This window comes from Neofelis nebulosa, chromosome 3 (genome assembly GCF_028018385.1).
Source record: "Neofelis nebulosa isolate mNeoNeb1 chromosome 3, mNeoNeb1.pri, whole genome shotgun sequence".
NCBI lineage: Eukaryota > Metazoa > Chordata > Mammalia > Carnivora > Felidae > Neofelis > Neofelis nebulosa.
In genome coordinates, this window is record NC_080784.1 from 150,620,846 (window position 1) to 150,641,172 (window position 20,327).

The 20,327-nt window shown below is 33.0% G+C and overlaps 1 protein-coding gene across 1 annotated transcript; it reads right to left on the bottom strand.

Moving 5' to 3' along the window:
* Nucleotides 1-2,293: 2,293 nt before the first annotated feature.
* Nucleotides 2,294-13,111, bottom strand: CSN1S1 (casein alpha s1). The gene is made up of 14 exons (XM_058719726.1): nt 13,059-13,111; nt 12,531-12,554; nt 11,884-11,907; nt 11,756-11,797; nt 10,529-10,552; nt 9,233-9,265; nt 8,401-8,424; nt 8,228-8,272; nt 7,196-7,237; nt 5,817-5,834; nt 5,339-5,380; nt 4,182-4,340; nt 3,524-3,565; nt 2,294-2,684 (listed from the first exon to the last, which is right to left on the bottom strand). Exons 5-12 carry the CDS (start codon nt 10,541-10,543, stop codon nt 4,182-4,184), a joined length of 378 nt encoding a protein of 125 aa, XP_058575709.1. The 5' UTR covers nt 10,544-10,552; nt 11,756-11,797; nt 11,884-11,907; nt 12,531-12,554; nt 13,059-13,111; the 3' UTR covers nt 2,294-2,684; nt 3,524-3,565.
* Nucleotides 13,112-20,327: the final 7,216 nt, after the last annotated feature.

The following is a 20,327-nucleotide window of genomic DNA, read 5'->3' on the forward strand; positions in this document are numbered from 1 at the left end:
TAACATGGATCTATAACACTTGAAGTAGGAAAAGTCAAAGTTCTGTAGGGACTTTACTATAATATCATATTTCCAATCCTAGTCCTTGTCTTTGATCTATGAGTTTTGGGCACTTACATAAAAAAAGGGAACTAGTTGATCTTCTTCCAGACTCTGAGATCCATTCTGTGTCTTACCACTCATTGCTTACAATGGAGAATCTCCTGATGATCCGTGATTCATATTGAAATTTATTTGAGTCAAATAATACTTGATGTTGCCCGCACAGTTTGTCTCCCTTCAAACCTAGTCCAAACCATTAATGGTAAGTCCTCTGCTCAGAGTGTATATTTAGAATAGATATACTTAGAAACTGGTTTATTCTCTATATTACTTCCCTGATGTATGGAGTAATAAGGTAAAAAAAGTACTGAATAGAAACCATTCTAACTTCTTCTATAATAAAATAATGATTTTGCATCTCTGGGGAAGTTGCAGCAACTATTAATGAGTAAAAAATGTGGATGGGGCACCTGGGTGGCTCAGTTGACTAAACGTCTGACTTGATTTTGGCTCAGGTCATGATCTATCTCATGGTTTGTGAGATGGAGTCCTGCATCTGGCTCTGCGCTGATGGTACAGAGCCTGTTTGGGATTCTCTCTCTCCCTCTCTCTCTGCCCCTGCCCCACTTGCTCTCTCTCTCTCTCAAAATAAATAGATGAACTTAAAAAAAACACTAAAAGATGTTAGGATAGTGGATTGTTTCATTATTTGATTTCCCATTTGGCCTTTTCAATAGCTTCTTAGAAAGTAACAATGGATTATAGCAAATTTAATAAGATGGTGACAATTCATTTTTAAATTATTATTATTTTTTATTGAAGTACACAACATAGTGTATTTTATTCAGGTGTACAACATAGTGATTGGGCAACTTTATATGTTATGCTATGCTCACCGCAAGTATAGCTACCTCCTGTCACCATACAACACTATTACAATACCAGTTATTATATTCTCTGTGTTGCACCCTTTGATTTATTCATTCCATAACTGGAAGCCTATATATCCCACTCCCTTTCACCCATTTTCCCATACTCTCCACCTTCCTTATAGGTGGTATTTTAAATATGGTGTCACATAAATCCTTGATATTCACATTTTCCCCCTTCATTTTGCCTTTAAAACCAAAGAAGAAAACAATACCAGCAACAGTTTGCTTTAACCTTATAGAACAGAGGCTTCTACCTCATAGGACAATTTTAAGTACAAGTCTACTCTAGTTTTGTACTACAATTTAGCTTGCAGGAAACATGATTGTCTTATTCCATGGCTCACTGGGCATTCATTAAATTGATGACTTTATTTCTATAGGATTCATGACATGAGAAATATCAAGCATCCTTGAAGCCTTGGGAAATAACATGACGAAAGAAGCTGGGAGACACATTTTCTGAAAACACAAGGGCCTGTACTCTCCACTAATTTCTTGCAGGTTCAGTAGTTGGAGTAGGTTGGCAAACCTCCAGATAAAAACAAAGTGTTTCACATGTACTTCTTAACACAGAGAGAAGTCAGAAGAATCGATGCTAACTGGTTTTCTTTTCATTTTCAAGGCAAAAAATTCATCTTTGGGTGTTATGCATATAAAATATATATTATTGGTAGGATGCCAAACAGTTGATGGCTTAGGGCATGCCACAAGAGGCCTTATCTCTTGTATGTTAAGATCTTATAGATACAATAGTTCTAAAAGGGTCATGATGTGTTGGGTTGGCTGTAAACCTGGAATATACCCTGAAAAGTAAATCTCACCTGGGGCTTTTAGGATATCAGAGCAAGTAACAATTGTCATTTCAAGAAATAACTCCTCATTGGGCTTTGAAGGATACTGAACAGACCACCATGGCTACTAGGTGACCGTGTGTACTAAGGTGACCTCTTAAATGGTCTAATCTACCTACATATAAACTCAGCTATAATCAGGTGGGTTGAGCACAAACAGGTCCTGGTGGCATAAATTAATTGCATCACCAGGTTGTTCAAGTACCCAGTTGACACACAAATGCCACACTGCTGTTCCTCTCTGCAGCCACACCTCATGGGAAATATTCTACAAACAACTGACTTCAAGTGAAAGATTTTGGACCTCGTTTACAATTTGCCAGAATCAGAAGTGACATTTTAACCTTTTTCATTAAAATGTGATTGCAAGTATCATAGAAAAATTTAGTGAAAACAAAATATTATATACATACTCTGAAAAGGATTATGTAAATGTTGCTGAATGAAATAATGACAGAAAGTATGGACTGTGCCTTAAAAGTATAATTTATTGAAAAGAAAAAGAAAAATCTCAGTCACTGCACACAATTACATGAAATGATGGCACTTACAGAAGAAGCAATTCAAAGACTTTTTAAACAAAATTTCCATCACAGAAACTTAGTAAAGACTTCAATACCCTCTGATTCAGTGGCCTTCACACCGGCATGATGTAACTGAAATTTAGACAATAAACTGTTAGGAAAATTTAGCTTAAGGAAAATGATGATATTCTATCTAATGCAAAGTAGAGAACTCAAGAAGAAAAGACTGCCTTCAATTTGGGATTGTCGTGTTCTAAAATAACAGTCGAATCCTTTGGCTAGGATGGTTCTACATGATAGAGGCGAAATTTAGAGAATGGAATTTTCAGTCACATCTGTAAAGAGAAAAGGAAATATGTGGTTAGCCATACTACATATTTTGAGTTGAAGACACACTTTTATGGTATGCACATTTTAATTTCCATTTTTTTCCATTTTAAGATAAAGTTTACAATGTTATTTGTGCTTTCCTGTGGCTGACATATATATCCATTGTTCCTGATTTTTACGTTTTGAAAATAATTTATTACTAGATAGTATTTTCTTTTGAAGTAATATAAAAGATATGGCAAGGAAACTGGAAGAAAAAGTTTTCATGTGGGTCAGAGTTTTATCATTTTCTTTAGTTTGATCTTTTGGAAAGAAAGTTGCCACCATTGTGAAGGGAAGTGCACAAACACACATACACACACACATTTAAAAGCTCCAATCAAGGGGGAGAAGGTAATTAAAACAAATCTGTTGACTTTTCAGTCTGTTTGCCTATTGACAAGCAATCATTTGGTTTCACTAGGTGACTTGCTAAGGATTTCTTCTGTAGTGAGCACAAGGAACAGGATACAACTGTTGGGTTCACCTGAGTGAGTCTCAATGTCACATCTCCATAGAACGTTAGTAACATACAAACTCCTATACTTGTATAGGATTTCCAATATTATAAATTATATTAGTTAAAGTTAGGTAACTTTTTAAGTTGCTGTTTAAATACAGTATGAGCAGGAAACAAAAATTGGCACATTACTAAGCCAATTTAATTCTTTAAGTGCTAATGTGTTCTGAAGGAACTAGACTTCAGCAGAAAAAAAAAAAAACTTACAGCCTACAATCATATCTTTTTACCTTGTCTTCAAATGAAAATAGGATTAATGGTTAGACAGGTAATTTGCAAACTTACCAAGTACCATAATTGTGGAGTTTCTGAGAATTTTTAATTTTTCTGGAAGAATAAAAATTGTTAAAATTATGTGACCAAGGTAGTCAGCAAAAAAATTTTCTTAGCCCTGCCCCCAGAATGACCACTACTTATTTGCTGTGTCTATTTTCCCAGCACTATACTTTGCAAAGATGATTATATTTAATCACATTCAGAGTTATTAAAATAAGCATTGTTATACTTATTTCAAGTAACCAAAAGTCAGAATTTGAATTTAGAACTATTGGATACCAAAATCTGTGCTCTATTGTTATGTGTATTATGGGTATAACCCAAAGGAAGGCATTTGAAGATTAGTAAAAGTGCAAAAAGAAAAAAACCGAGTTCTATATCAGAACCCTTTATAGTTTTAATTTGGAGAAAAGTTTTTTTCTACCCTTATCAAGAATGAATTTCACTTATAGAATAGATAACGCTGCTCCAAATGTTCCTGACTGTTGGACTGTTAGCCATAGATACCAGAAAGTATTGTCAGTTTTCCATTTCAGAAAACTCTCACATGAGTCACTAAACACTGATTTGCCATGAATATTCTAAAACTGTTTCTATGGTAGGTTCTGTAAGTGAATTTCTTTTATTTCCTTTGGTAGGACATCAATATTTAGGTAAATGAACTTACCTACCACTCTGGCACAACACCAACGTTTTCAGTGTTCTCAGGGGCTGTAAGTTTAGGGACGTCATAGAATGGTGTGTAAGCAATATACTGCATGACTTGTGGAGGGTAATACCACACAGCATAGGGATAAGCATCAAGTTGGTAGAATTGTTGGAAAGGCTAGAAGGAAAGACCATTGAGAAACAACAATGTATGAACAATTGCTGTTTTGAATCTCTGAAAATGAATCATTCCAATCATTTCAGACATGGCTGTTAGCAACACAAGAGATAATTACTCGGTGAGATCTTTGAAAGAAAAAGAGAATATGAATTACAGATTCTGAATAAAACTTCAAAGGTGGAAGAAGCAACGTATTTGAAATACTTTTCATGTAAGAGAGTTGGGAACTGACACTAATTTTGTCCATTGTATTTCCTAGAGGCAATTTCTTCTAAGACATATGGAACATCCTCAACGATTGTTATTAAGAATCACTAAATGGCAAGTAGTGACTGGGGGGCTTCGTGACTGATATGAAACTGACCTTATTGTTCACAAGAATCAGAATTGTTATGGCAGCACATAGTTCATAGTATCTGGTTATTGCCTTAAAAATGAAATTAGAATCCCTAGGAAAACTGTGGAACAATGGAATTTAGGGCAGGGGAAAGGTTGGTATTTGCTCTGTATTACTAACAACTTCATTTCACAGATGAGAAAACAGGATCAGAGAGTATTTTTACAGAGACATTCAGTATCTCTCCAGATGGTTTATTCAAAAGAAAAGTGTGTCAACTAGTTTGAGAGTTTGAGATTCCTAAATATAAATTGAATTTTAGAATCGGACTATGGGCATAAAGATATAAAATTAAGAAATATGTTAAAAGAGAAATTAATGTAACCATGGAGATTAACACTTCATAGTGCTTATGATTATAAATACAATGCCCACATCAGCTGAGACAAAAAGCAGAAAGCAGCTCTTTTTCCAAAGACTACTGACAAGTAGTGCTAATCTCCCCTGTCAATTAATATAAATTGTCCCAGAAGTTGGGAGTGAGAAATAACTTCTGAAGAAGAAAACAACCCCTTCAAAGTGTGAGGTTATTTAAAAGCACACATATTTAAACTTCACAGTATATCATTACTCTGTAATTTATTAATCAAAATATTACCAATTGGATGTGGTTGTTTTCAGTCACTCTGCGCAGTTGTTGCTGTATAAAAGGAAATACAGTCCATTCTAAATTACTTAGACATCTTCTGGTACAACACGTTCATTTTTCAATGTACCAAGAATATATCATCATCCATGAAATTTAGGATAAACTGCATTATATGCCAGAATTATGAAAAAGTATAAAAACACTTTTTAATTTGTAACTTTAGAAACATAATATTCAAATGGTGCATGGGTGGCTCAGTTAGTTAAGTATCCACCTCGATTTTGGCTCAAGTCATGATCTCACAGTCATGAGATTGAGCCCTGTGCAGGGCTCAGCACAGAGCTCAAAGCCTGCTTGAGATTCTCTCTTCCCTCTCTCTTTGCCCCTTCCCAGCTTGCACGTGCAAATAAGCAAGTGTATTGTCTCTCTCAAAATAAATAAACTTTAAAAAAAATTAATATATTCTAGATTTAATAAATAATCTTACCTGGTCACGGAGAGCTTCCTAGGAAAGAGAAAATATTTTGTTTTAGTATATTGACTTTATTAATTTATGAATAACAAACATTTATTAGGTACTTTCACTCATTCAGGGATAACTATGCTAGCCACTGAGGATACAATGGACATTATGAAATACAATGAACATTATGAGCAAGACCAATATAGTAATAATATTTGTGGAGGTAACAGCTTAGTCATATACCTAAAATAATAAAACATATTATTCCTGTAATTTCTCAGATCAGTAATGGTGAATTCCGGGGGGGGGGGGGTGGTTAGTGATATATTTGAATTTTTTTGGACTTTATTTTAAACATAAGCAACTTAGACACCAAATAAGAGTAACAATTGGGCCCAAATCAAATTCATTATTGGCTATCCTCTTCCTACACCGATAACAGAAGAAAACGAAAAATATAATTTTACTAAATTACGACAGGGCCTTTTCCCTAAAGTCTTAATTAAGTTGATTTGTTGCAACTAAAAGTAAAGGTTTTTTTTTTTTCCTCCCAAGCGAATGACTTTATAAAAATCAAAAGGATCAAAACTAAATAGTGTTAAGAAGTTTGTGCTGATGGGTGTATTTTTGATCTATTGATATGTTTTAGCATAAAAGCAATTTATGGCATTATGGTTGAAATGTGCATCTTGATAAGAGACCTTCATAATGTTGTTAGAAGTCTCATGAACAAAGCAAATTTTATAGAGTCTGAAGGGTCAGAGCAGGAAATTGGACTTGCTACAAGCCAGATTTAGGGCTCGCTGAGTAGGAGATTGATAATCCGATATTCAAAATAACACCAGGAAGAATGTTTCCATTTCACACATAAGGAAACAGGTCCAGGGACAGTGAGTACAATTTGACAATTCTTAGAGAGATTTGACAAAAACAATTTGAATGTTTAGGACTCCTGATTCCTCCTACAGAGTCTATACTGTTTCCTTAAATGGGAAGTTTATTTGGCATATCTGTGCTTTCATGAGCAGGAATAGGAATGTTTCTGGAATCTCCATACAGCACTGAATTTGGGAAAATAAATACATGATAAAGTCCTAAATATAATGTATCATCAGAGACTATAAGAGGATTTGATGTAGAATTTACTCAAAGTAAATTTCTCCTTGGTTAGTAATTATGAATAAATAGACAGCATTAGTATGGGCATAAATAGAAAGAAATGGCTTTGATAGTAAATATATAGGCAGTCATATGAATAATTTTCCAATTATTGTTAACTACCAAGGCTAGAATAGTTTCCTGAGAAAAAAATGAATACATCTTTAGAAGTGCACCCAACATAAAATTTAATGTATTTTAATTCTGCAGAATACAATATTGTATTATAATAAATAAACTATTACCAGTTGCAGTTGGTTGTATTTGCTCAGTCTATGAAGCTGTTCCTATTCAAAAGAAAAAATATTCTCAGTTGCTTGGATACCATTCAGTCCAACCCCATCATTCTTAAGTAATGAAGCTAGAATCCTAAAATGCTTTTTCTAGAAGTAAAGAATGAGGAACTATTAATCTTACTTTAGTGTTATTTCTACAACAATTTGGACTAATTGAATTATTTCTTTTTAAAATATTAGAAAACTGCTTTCTTAACTTATTTTTATTTTTTTAATTTTTAATTTAATTAATTAATTTATTATTATTTTTGAGATCCCACGACCTGGGATCGTGACCTGAGCTGATATCAAAAGTCAGGTACTTAACTGACTGAGACACCCAAGTGCCTCTTAAGTTATTTTTAAGTTAAAATAAATTAAAATACAATCAGATATGAGTATTCAGGCAATTTTACTTATATAATATCTTGTGTCAGAATACTAAGAAAATTAAAAATGATTTCTGCTTTCTGACCAAAGCTTTTAAACTTGGTCAAATGAAATCAAAATATTAGATGAAGTGGAGGAAAAATGATGATGCTTCTGACATTAGCCACATTTAGTGATCATTTACTTTGAACTATGGATTATATTAGCTGCTTTTATATCATTTAATATTTATTATCATTGCCATTTTAGAAATTAGATTATAGACTTATAGCAGATAAATAAACTAACATCACATGCTGGTAAAAGGCAAAGCTTAGGGGCAAACTTAAGTCTGGCCAAATCTATGGACTGTCATTTTAATACTAGGCTATTCAGATCCAAAGCAGACTATATAGTACAAATATTCAATTTAAAGCATGTATTAAAAACCTGGAATTAAAAAACTCATTAATTTTATTTTCAGAGAGGAAGCAGTCATTATCTAGAATCCATCAGACTACTTACTATGGATTACATTTTAGCAGATAATGAGAAAGAAACAATTTATCAATATAACATTCTTACTCATTTCTTGGTACATTTGCCTTTGATAAGCTCATAATGAAATTTTACCAGATAGTGTTGAGAGAGTATATCTTCCTTTGAAATGTGCTTCTGCTAAAAAACAAAAACAATAACAAACATATATGTGTGTGTGTGTGTATACATACACATATATGTATATGCATATTGTAGCATATATTGGGTAATATTTCTATATTTTAAATTTGACGAATAACTCTTACCTGAGTGTTATTGGGAACAACTTCCTTCAAAAAAATAGAAACAAGCACACTTTTAATTTTATGACATTAATTTACATTTAAGGCAAGAATGCTAATTAACCAAACACTATTACTAAATAACTGTGGTTAACTGATTTTAACAACAAATTTTTGCATAACTGAGACAAGGTGAATAATTTGAGGTATATACTGTATTCAAGATTCCCTTTCTTCTCACTGCTTTCAGCAGGGAGATTATTCAGAATGTTGAAGGTGGATATAAAATATTCACCTTTAGTGAATTCACAGAAACTTGGGTTGGTCTTATTTTGTAATTTGGATGAAGGTCTCCCAAAGTTAAGGGAAAGACTTCATCACCTTCTATGCCTGCTATTTTTTCTTTCTTTAGGTTAACAAGGGGCAAAGAATGTGTAATTAATTAACCCCGAATGGGTTGATTTCTACACAGAATATGACATGTTAACATAATTGATTTAGAAACATAGCCACCATTGTAATTTTTAATGACAAGATTGAGTTCTACTAATATGGGTAGATTTCAATAAATATGAAATCTGGGAAGGGCAAAATAACTAGGGAAAAAATGTTTGGGCACCACAGATAGCCAGATACCATTGTTTGTCAACAACAATCTTGTCATTTTGTCTCTGACAAAGAGTTGTTTTCTTACATCTGTTGGGGTGATATTCACATCTTAAAATTGAAATAGAGTTACATATATGGCACCTTGTACAATGAGACCTTATGAAATATGTAACCTTCATGGTTCAACAAGCTTTCATAAATGTTTTCTAACTAATTGGGATATTGAATTAACATCAAAATCACTTACCTCGCTTGATGAACTGCTGCTAGTTTCCCTTTGCTAAGAGAAAGGAAACCAGTGTCATTGACCCTGGTATTTTTAGAGTTGTAAGGAAACTAGGTCTATACTTTCCTCTTAGGTTGCTAACTCCTGGTTTCAGATTTAAAATGAGTGATATGAAAAGCTTCAGGGCCAATATAATGTATTTTCTGAAGTGTCAATTTTATTTAAAATATATGGAGAGAAGAGGATAATAACTTACCCAATAACTTAAAAAAACATTTTTTAGTAAAACAAACACAGGTATATGATTGAGTAGAATGCAAAATGTATATGGATATTTTTTGTGTGTGATAAATATGAAATTTGAAGAAAAAGCCCCATTGAGCTAACCTACCCAGAGTTAAGCATTTATTCTCGTGCACCTTTGGGGCTATTTTGAAGTGAATAAACTGGAAACACTAAAATACAACGACCAATTGGGGCACATGGGTGGCTCAGTCGGTTGGGTGTCTGACTTCGGCTCAGGTCATGATCTCACAGCTTGTGAGTTCATGCCCCATGATGGGCTCTGTGCTGACAGCTCGGAGCCTGGAGCCTGCTTCAATTCTGTGTCTCCCTCTCTCTCTCTGCCCCTACCCTGCTTGTGCTCCCTGTCTCTCATAAATGAACAAATGTTAAAAAAAAAAAAAATTTTAAATAAAAAAAATGCAACAACCAATTTCAGCATGGACCTAAAATTATATTAGCTTTTAAAACATCTACCCTTTGAAATATGTAGTTTCCTTTTAAGGCATGTATGTTTATATTTATATACGGATATAACTTTTGTATCGAAGCGCAAATTTTAAAAGACTGATTCTAATATTCAAAAGACTATTCATCTCTTCAGAGAGTTGATTAACTATATATTAGGGACTTACATGTTTTTCCCACATTTTTAGATTGGGTAGCAGAGCCAATCCCCGGTGATCCCCGGTGATTGCTGCAATTAATTCTTTCTGCCCAAGGACTGCCCTCAACATTGAGAAAGCTCATACCCCAAGATGGCAGAGGTAAGACTTTTGTTGGAGCCTCATGTTCCATTTGTTAACAGTCATGCACATTTTGCTTTTTACTCTTTATTTTAATAAATAAGCAATGTTTTCACTGATCATCATACAAATGACATATTCCCTCTTCCAATTTTAACTTTATCTGGCACGACATTGTACATTCTTGGACTTGAGAAGTTTAACCTTGCTCACTTTGAGAAGATAGTTTTGCATGAAACAAAGCATACAGTGTGTACTATGTGTGATATAAAAGTGTAGAATGTCTTACCTCAGGGTCTTCCATAACATGTCCCTTAGGAAAAGAAAAAAGAATTAATTTTATGTTTCAAATGTAAAATAACAATTGCTGAATAAAAATAGACAGCAAAGAAAATAGAAAATTTAGGCAATAGCCAAGTTATAAGGAAAATAAAAAGGCCTGCCTACCCTGGCCTGAGCTAACCAAAGGATTTACCTCCCTAACCTGCATTTCAGAGTTTAATAAAAATTATTTTGGATTCTTATATGTTGTGATAAACCAATGTAAATAATTCTACATTTTACTTTAACCAGTATAAGTTCTTTTTTCTTTAATTTGGCTTTTTCAAGGTAAAGAGCAGCACCGGATTAAAGATCATGTGGTAAATAAAAGTGCACAAACCATTGGCTCAATGACAGATACATACTTAAGCAAAATGGATTTTCTCCCTCTATATTCCATAGCAATATAGTGACATTATCAATAAAATTTAAGCTGAAAATATGAGTGCTGGTGTAATTATCCAGCTAATTCTGGCCAATGTGTGATATATCTTTTTTTTCTTGAATTAGAAATATCTGTCTTTGTTTTGACTTAGAATTATTTACTTTGTGTGGGTATGTAAAAAGAATGTTTTTACTTCTTCATTTTCCTTATATTAGCTTTAACAGCTTTAAAACAAAAGATCATACGTCAGTTGACTTATTCTTAGTATTCTGCCAAGAAAAGATAATCATTCAGGTATGAAGGATAGTTAGATATATTTATCTCATAAATTTTGAGCACCTGTGTGGTCTCTTTATACCAAAGCTATTAAAAATCTAGTAGACAACTCATATTTTAAAAATCATGTTTAAATAAAGCAAATCATCAACTGTGACTATGTAAAACATCCTTGGAGCAGATATATTGCTATATATAGTACCCTGAATGAAGCATTTCTTCAGGTTTGGTGATAAGTTCAAACAATTGGCCAGTCCACAATCACATCCATGCAAGCACACATCCCTTCCTTCCTTCCTTCATCCATCCATTCATTCATACTAATGTTTCATCTCCCCATAGGTGTAAAGTAACATCAATAAAATCAGTATTCTTTAGAATTCTCAGCAGAAGTCACATTTTGAACGTCTGAAAAGTTCTAAGAAACTATAAATGCCATAGAAAAACTTCTTTTTTCTAAACTTAAATAATTTTCCCACTGCAAGAATACATTTTTTTTTTTTGGCCACACTATTTAAAGAAAAATTTTGGTACCTTGGGTTCATCATTCTGTGTTTCTCTCAGAAGTTCTCTTTGCTGAAATCAATAAATGGTAGCATGTAAAATATATTTTTGAAAGGACAAACTTTTAAAATAATTTAAATACCATTGGTGTTCCTTACCCTGCTCAGTTCACTGAGGTGTTCCTTAGGGATAGAAAAGAAAAGAGAAACAACATTAGTGAATAGGGATGTAAGTGAGTGAACATCTGTAAGAAAGTGTACCTTGCATTGTGCTGCTGCAAATTAAAAAATAAATATGTTTCTCATGAATGCACTAATATTTCTTGATATGTCATTTTTAACATCAGTTTATTTTTGCTAAGCTTTCTTTGCTTAAGCTGTATGGCAATATGCACTTAAAATAATAAAAAATGAGTCACCTCTTGATTTCAGCTCAGGTCACGATCTTGCATTTGGTGAGATCAAGCCCTGCCTCCGGCTCTGTGCTGACAGTGTGGGGTCTGCTTGGGATTTTCTCTCTCCCTCTCTCTCTCCCCTTTACCCCTACTTGCACTCATGGGTGCGCTTTCCCTCTCTCTCTCTCTCCTCTCAAAATAAATAAATAAAAATTAAAAAAAAAGTTGTCCCACTATATTTTATAGTTATCTTTTATCTTATTTCAGTCATAGTTCTGAATTCTCTTGATCTCACCTGTCTGGTTCAATAAACCTAGTGTCTATTTCCATAAGAGGCAATAAAGAAGTGGACAGCACAACACTTGCATCCGTTTGTTAACTTTATGGTGTATCTTGTGGAGATCTCCTTACCTGTCTTAATTCTCTTGGTGTAAGCTACAAAAGAAAAGAAGGAAGGAAGGGAGGGAGGGAAGGAGGGATGGAGGAAGAGAGAAAGAAGAAAAGTCATGTTAAAAACCATTCAGGCAAAGTTGGGTTGCCTATCAACTTTTTAAATAGTGGTCATGAAGTCAAATTTCTATTTGTGTTTTATTTGACAAGTCACTAAATTATAGAAAATACAATACATAAAGGAGTATTGTTTAGAGACAGAATGTTCCATCCATAATACGTATGGAAATTGTATATTCTACCTAGGTTATGCAAAGGAAAGCATAAGTGTTTTACAAAGAGGCAAATGCATAGGCACAAATTAAAATTTAATGTAGCTTTTTAATATTTGAACATCTGGCTTTAATATTCTTTGTGGGTGCCTGGGTGACTGAATGAAGGAAATATTTGGTCAAGCTAAGTGAAAAAAACATTTATAAACTAAAATTAAAATACATTTCCCAGAAAAATGTGTTTGTCTTTTAAGAAAAATAAATGGATAACACTTACGAGAGCAAACCTGAGAGCCTGTCTTTCTTTGAGAAGCTCCTATAGAATTAAAGTGTGAATGATTAAAAAAAAATGAAAAACATACCAAAAAAAGGAGCATGTTTGTCCATTTGAGCACAAGTTCTCAATTTTAATTAGGTAAGCCAGCATATTTCTTAGGTAGAAGAAAAGATAATTAGTTTTAATTTTATAATCTAATTTTTAAAACTAAAGGAGACACCCTATTTGGTTGTTTCTTTTTACTAGGCTTAGAGACTTAGTAAGTCTGTGCTTAACAAAATGTCAAAGGAAGAATTGAATAAGGATTTAGTCAAAACAGAGATTTGAGAGAGTAATCCAAGTAGCTGAGTACTTGGATACATTTGAAGGCAAACGAAAAGTGGAGCAGGGAAGACATTCATCATTCATCATAGCTAACAGAAAAAGTTGGGAGCTGGGGGTAGAGAAAGAGCCTTACCTCTCTGCTCTCTGGTTCATTCTGCAAAGAATAAAAAAATAAATTAAAAGGTATTATTAGTTCAATTAGTGGGCAGAGTGGAGGTGTAATGACTCTTGCAAAAACGTGAGGTACAAGTACCTAATTGAAGATCCAGTGTGTAAATGAGACCAAATTATAAATCACATGTTGGAGTTCAAGTAGAAGAGAAAGAAGCAGGAATACATTAAAATAGATCATGTTAACATATTCCGTTTAATTATTTCTCTTGAATATTAAGATTTTTATTAACTATAAATATTTATGTAAGTTCATGTGCCCTCCTCTCTAAGAAAGTTTGTGAAAACAAATAAAAATTTCTCAGCACTTCAACTGAGTTTATTATATCACAGTGAATGTGAAACTGTTTTATAGAGAAGAGAACAGGTCTAGAGTCTGTGTGTTATCAAGACATCATCACTTACATTATATAATTAGAGGGAGTTCTTGGAATACAGAATAGAATACTCACTCGAACGAGTTCTGGCTGTCTATGAGGATGCTTCTGTGAAAAACAATAGTGAATTGTAAACAAAACAAAAGAAAAAGTAATCAAAATACAATAATAATAATTTCACAATAAATATGTACTATGAATTTAAGCATTACTACTTAAGCAAGGCTTTTATTTTAATAGCTAAATTTATCTGAAACCACGTTTCCCTGGTAGCAAAATGGGGGGAAAAAGTAACTATAACTATTTAATTAACAAATATCAAAACAAAATAGGTTAATTATGTTCTCTCTTTGGAATACGACAGAAAATTGGGAAAAGTATGTAAAAAGACTAAAAAAAATTCTTAGTTTAAATTAATCCAGAATGATAAATAAGTTATTTAGTTTTCTAAACTACTATTACATGATCGTTCTAAAGGTGATTTTAAAGCATTACAAATTTGTGGAGCAAAATGTATGCTTTCCTAATTAAATGTTGTTTGTCTGGATTTTATTTTTATCACCAATTTAATTATACAAAAGATTTTCTCAATCTGAACCTTGACTCTGGAGACAAGGCTAAGTTTGATTAAATGATAGCATAAACATTTCTGATATTTTCTTGGGAATAGAGATGTAGAATCTGTTTTCTGAGGAACTTGTATTCATTTCATTTGTAAAGACAAGATAAGAACTACTCCCACGACACATTCCTGGGGACTTGGATCTTTTTTTGTAACTCAAAGTCAGAGATTTCTTTCTGTTGGTGCTTAGAGTGTAGCATAAACAAAATTCTCTTGTTTAAGAAGTTGAGTTACTGGTGATTACTCATTATCCTTATAAGGATTTAGAGACTAAGAGTCTCATCAATAGAATAATGTGCCAGCACTTCAGAAACTTTTGCTTCCATATTTATTTGATGGTTGTGATGTTCAAATATCTCAAATCATTACTTGGTGAGTTTCCCTCCAGGTCATCCTTGTTTATTCCTCCCTCCTTCATCAGAAAGAAAACCAAATAACATTTTGCTTCACGTAACTAACAGAATAGCATTTCTATTTACTTTTGAGAAGAAAAATAATTTACACTATCTAGTTTCACGGTCTACAGTGACCACAGTAACTTGATTTCTGAATCAGAAGAATCAGCCTTGTTTTCTATACATTGGGCAAAAATTTGTTGCCACAGCTATCTCAAATGAAGGTTGACTTCATTTCCAAAAGTAAAATACAGTGGAATATGTGACTTTATGTTATATTTGATAAGGAAATACAGCACCTATTATATGTCTACAAATAAGCTAATTCTATAATGGACCAAGGGAAAGAGCCTAATTACATTATTTGATGCTATTTATTATGTTGTACAATAACTAATTTTTTTGTTTTTGTTTTTACTTTTTATTAAATTTTTTTTATTGAGTAGTGCTTATATTTCAAGTCAAACATTGGATTTGGACTTAAGACTTGTGAAATATTACCATAGTTTTAATATCAAGACTTTACTAATTAGAGATCATCCCATGCTTTAAGATTATTATTCTCCATATTTCATGTTTGATAAGGTATAAGATCCTTTCTGACAAGAATCTGCAACTTTTTAAATTCTCTACTGTACTCACAGGTCTGGCAAGAGCAATAGCCACAAGGCAGGTAAGGATGAGGAGCTTCATGGTGGTCAAGGCCTAGGTAAGAGAACAAAATAAAAACCAGTTAGGTCTTATAATAAAATTTGTTTCATGAAAAATCCTTGATTTTCCAAAAAAGGAAAATTTATGATAAAATAGGTCCATTTGAGGAGTGGTATTTTAATTAACATTATCTTTAATTTTGCTATTTAACATAAATTTAGTTTATGATTCTAGTTATCTTGCTCTGTGCTTCTTTTAAGAAATACCAATTTCTGACCAATATTTTCATCTACTAACATTCTAAAAGAAAAAATTTGATTTTTGGGTATGGTATATGGTTTTGTCTGAGGAATAAAGGATTATCAATATTTACATACAATTTTTAAAAAACCCAAACTTTTCCTCTTAGATCATCAGATTTGCTAAATGAGTAATAATTTATTTTATCTGAATTTTTTTGAAAATCTCTCCTTTAAGTCTATTTTACAGCATTCTGTTCTTTTGGAATCTTTGTGAAAAATGATATCAGTGCATTTGTAGAAATTATTAATCTCCATCAGTTATTAAAAAAATCTAGCTATCACTTCATGTTTGACTACACTGATCTATCCATGACATGACTGTATGAAGATGATTGGACAGATTCATAAGATTCAGATGTCTTGTTATGTTTGATTTCCAGAGTTCCATCAAACTGCAAGAATCTGTAACTACTGACATTTATATGTAGTAGAAAAATGGTTTCTGGGGAAATTATTTTTAAAAATCATGTTATACATGTTATGCCTTAGTCAACAAACTAATACTGACATTTTAATATATACTGCTTCAGTTGAATCTAAAAACAAACTGTTGAATCTAAACACATTAGTAAAGAAGGCATATTTATAAGCCCAAAATGAGTTTACTATCTTTACCCATTTGTATCATTCCAAATAGCCAAATTTAAACATCTTTACAAAAGTAGTCATTTATGTGTCTAACATTGATGTACTCTTTATATAATTAGTTTTATTAGCCACATGACATGAAATAAAAATGGTCGTGAAACATTCTACCAGAAATGTTATAGTAATTAAAAAGATCAGAAATTATTTTGCATTGCAACTTTGCTATTGGACAAAATAATTCAAACTGCGTCATCAAAAGTGTCTATTGAAATTATGTATCTACTTTTTCAATATACAAGATTTTAGTTACCAAGTCTTAAAAAAATGATTTGATCTTTATAAAGCTATAGTAAGTTTTCACCAAAATCTCTGAGATCAATGGTGTCAAAATTTGCAAATGCATTCTAAACTACCATTAAATCATAAGAAGGTATCAATATTTGCAAACACATAGAAAAGTTACAAATGCATCTTAATGAAAATGAAAGAAAGATTAGACAGTGTGAAATCGTAGTAAGTTTGTGATATGTAAACACAATACCTTGAACGCAAGCCTGGGAAGAAGAAGCAACCTGGGTTGATGATCAAGGTGATGGCAGATGTCTTTGCTCCACAGCTATTTAAACCAAGTGATTAGTAAAATGCTAATTTTGCGGTTTCAGTTCAACCAATAGGTTATTTAAATTCTAAGAATTCTCTCAAATAGGAAATTCATTTTCAGTTCAATTTCTCTCCCAAGAAATTCTGTGGAGAGCTTCCAACAAAGGAGTGATTCACGCTCTGATACAGAATATAGAGGAAATGGAATATCATTACTCAAAATTAAAATACAAACATATCCAACTTTATGGTTATTATAGGAACATGATTGTCTGTTAAGTGAATAATTGGAAAGACTAATATATAAGTAAAATTCTCTTTTTATCTTTTGAAAAATCCAATGCCTATAAAGAAAATTCTCGGGATGAATTAGAGTCTTCAAAATTTTTCAACTTTTGTTAACATGCTAGGTCATGGTAAGAATTCATGATTTACTTCACCTTTTGAAACTCAATTTGTCATACATTAGTTACTTTAATTATTCACTTTGTGGAGTAACTTACATTGTATATGCTCTGATTTTTTTTTCCAAAAAGGAAATGTAATTATCCTATAAATTTTGGTGGCATGTTAACTTCATCACATCATTTTTTATTTGCTTTGCTTTGGAAGTTCTAGTTGTGATATCATACATTAATTTAGTTACTAGATTGTTTACCTAAAAGTAATAATTATTGAAGAATTAAATTTTTAAATGTTGCAAAAAATATATCATACCTCTGATTTCCCATCTTTTAATTTTTTTTTTCAACGTTTTTTATTTATTTTTGGGACAGAGAGAGACAGAGCATGAACGGGGGAGGGGCACAGAGAGAGGGAGACACAGAATCAGAAACAGGCTCCAGGCTCCGAGCCATCAGCCCAGAGCCCGACGCGGGGCTCGAACTCACGGACCGTGAGATCGTGACCTGGCTGAAGTCGGACGCTTAACCGACTGCGCCACCCAGGCGCCCCTGATTTTCCATCTTTTAAAGTAAATAAAACTAAAAAAAAAAACAAAGTCCCTCTCTTCAATCCCCAATTTTACTCCTAGAATGAACTTGCATCACACATTTTAGAAAGAAATACTATATGTTGAAGAAAATTTCCATACATAGAGAAGGTTTTTAAAAAATACTGTTAATTATAACTGCATTTTTATAAGGAAAAAACGTACCATATATTTAAAAATTTTTTAAATACTATAATGATATTTACATCTTATTCACAATCATGTGACAGGAACATTATTCTGTATTACAAAGAAATTCCACAGTGGGTCAGGCTTTCTACAATGGGAATCAGAGAGATTGGTTTTCCATATTGAACCTCTCTACGTAGTATCTTCCTTGCTGACTACATCATATCAATTTTAACAGCTTACTAGTGTTTTCTATTCACAGGCATACCTTGGAGATATTATAGGTTGGATTCCAAACCACCCCAATTAACTGAGTATTGTAAAAAAGTGAATCAAATGAATTTTTGATTTTACAGTATATATAGAAGTTGTGGTCTTTTAAGTGTGTAATAGGATTATGTCTAAAAACCAATGTACATACCTTAATTTAAAAAAAAAAATACTTAACTGCTAAAAAATACTAACCATCACCTGACCTTTCAGTGAATCATCATCCCTTCACTGGGGGAGGGTCTTGCCTGGATAGTGATGGCTGCTGACATATTAAGGTGGTGATTGCCAAAGGTTCGAGTGGCTGTAGCAGTTTCTCAAAATAAGAAAACAATGACATTTGCCACTTCGATTGACTCTTGCTTTCATACGTGAGTTTTCTGTAGTGTGTAGTGCTGTTTGATAGCATTTTATCCACAGTAGAACTTCTTTCAAAATTGGAATCAATATTCTCAAACCCTGCTGCTGTTTCACCAGCTAAGTTTATTAATATTCTAAATCCTTTGTTTTCATTTCAACAATCGTCATAGTATCTTCCCCATGAGCAGATCCCGTCCCAAGAAACCACTTTCTTTGCTCATCCATAAGAAGCAACTCTTCATCTGTTTAAGCTTTATCTCTAAATTGCAGCAATTAAATATAATAATAATGAAAAAGTTTGACATATTGCAAGAATTACCAAAATGTGAAACAGAGACATGAAGTGAGCAAATGCTGTTTGAAAAAATGGCACTGATAGACTTGCTCAAGTCAGGGGTGCCACACACCTTCAATATGTAAAAAAAAAAAATGCAATATCTTCAACATACAGTAAGGTGAAATGCAATAAAATGGGCTGTGCCTCTACTCCGATTCATGCAAGCATCTTTAACTGCATTATAGTGCCTTGTTTTTGTCTTTTCTAGATAGCATATCCAGAATGATTGACTTATTTTGCCCCTTAGAATTACACTATATAAAAATCTACTGTAATTTATAAAAAACTACTGTATCTTCATTTGTTTATTTATTTTTTGTTCACTTATTTATTAACAGAGATGAAGGAACTGGACAAGGTACTGTGGATATAAAAGTTGAGCAAGATAAGGGACTCCTAGGTGGCTCAGTTGGTTAAGCGTCCAACTCTTAATTTTGGCTCAGCTCATGATCTCATGGTTTGTGAGATAAAGCCCCACCTTGGGCTGTGTTCTGAGATCATGGAGCCTGACTGAGATCCTCCCTTTCCCTCTCTCTCTGCCCCTCCCCTGCCCTTGCTTGTTCTCTCTCTCTCTCTCTTTCTCAAAATAATTAAAAAAAAATTTTTTTTTTAAGTGTTGAGTCAGACAAAATCCCTGGCCTAGTACTATGGTGGGTACTCAACACACAAAAAGCAAATAATTGTAATCTTTTGATAGTCCAAAAATAGAGATTTGAACAGGATCTCCAGAGTACCTATGAACAGTTGAGACTGGGAACATACTTTTTAGAAATGTTTGATAGTAATAAGACTTGTCATCAAAAGGAGACAAGCAAGCTTTTAGAAGTGTCTAATCTGCATCGTTAAACAAGCCATCTCTTAGTGAACTTGTGTATCTATCATGAGATTTCTCACAAACTCAAAATCCCAATTTTTCTGTCTATAATCCTCTATAGATAAGGATTAATTTCCACTTTGTCTAAATTAGGTATTGAAGAAAGTTACTGGGTTGTAGTTTTTATTTTTTATTTTTAAAATGTGTATTTATTTTGAGAGAGAGAACATGAGTTGCAGAGGGGCAGAGAGAGGGGCAGAAGAGAATCCCAAGCAAGTTCCATGCTCAGTGCAGAGCCCAACACTGAGCTTGATCTCATGACCCTGAGATCATGACCT

Excerpts from the sequence above, each read along its gene's own strand:
- CSN1S1 (XM_058719726.1), bottom strand. Across the intron at positions 8,273-8,400 it reads TTGTTCCCAATAACACTCAG|CAGAAGCACATTTCAAAGGA; the intron begins GTAAGAGTTATT and ends TTTGTTTTTTAG. Across the intron at positions 4,341-5,338 it reads AAAACAACCACATCCAATTG|CCTTTCCAACAATTCTACCA; the intron begins GTAATATTTTGA and ends CTTTCCTTCTAG.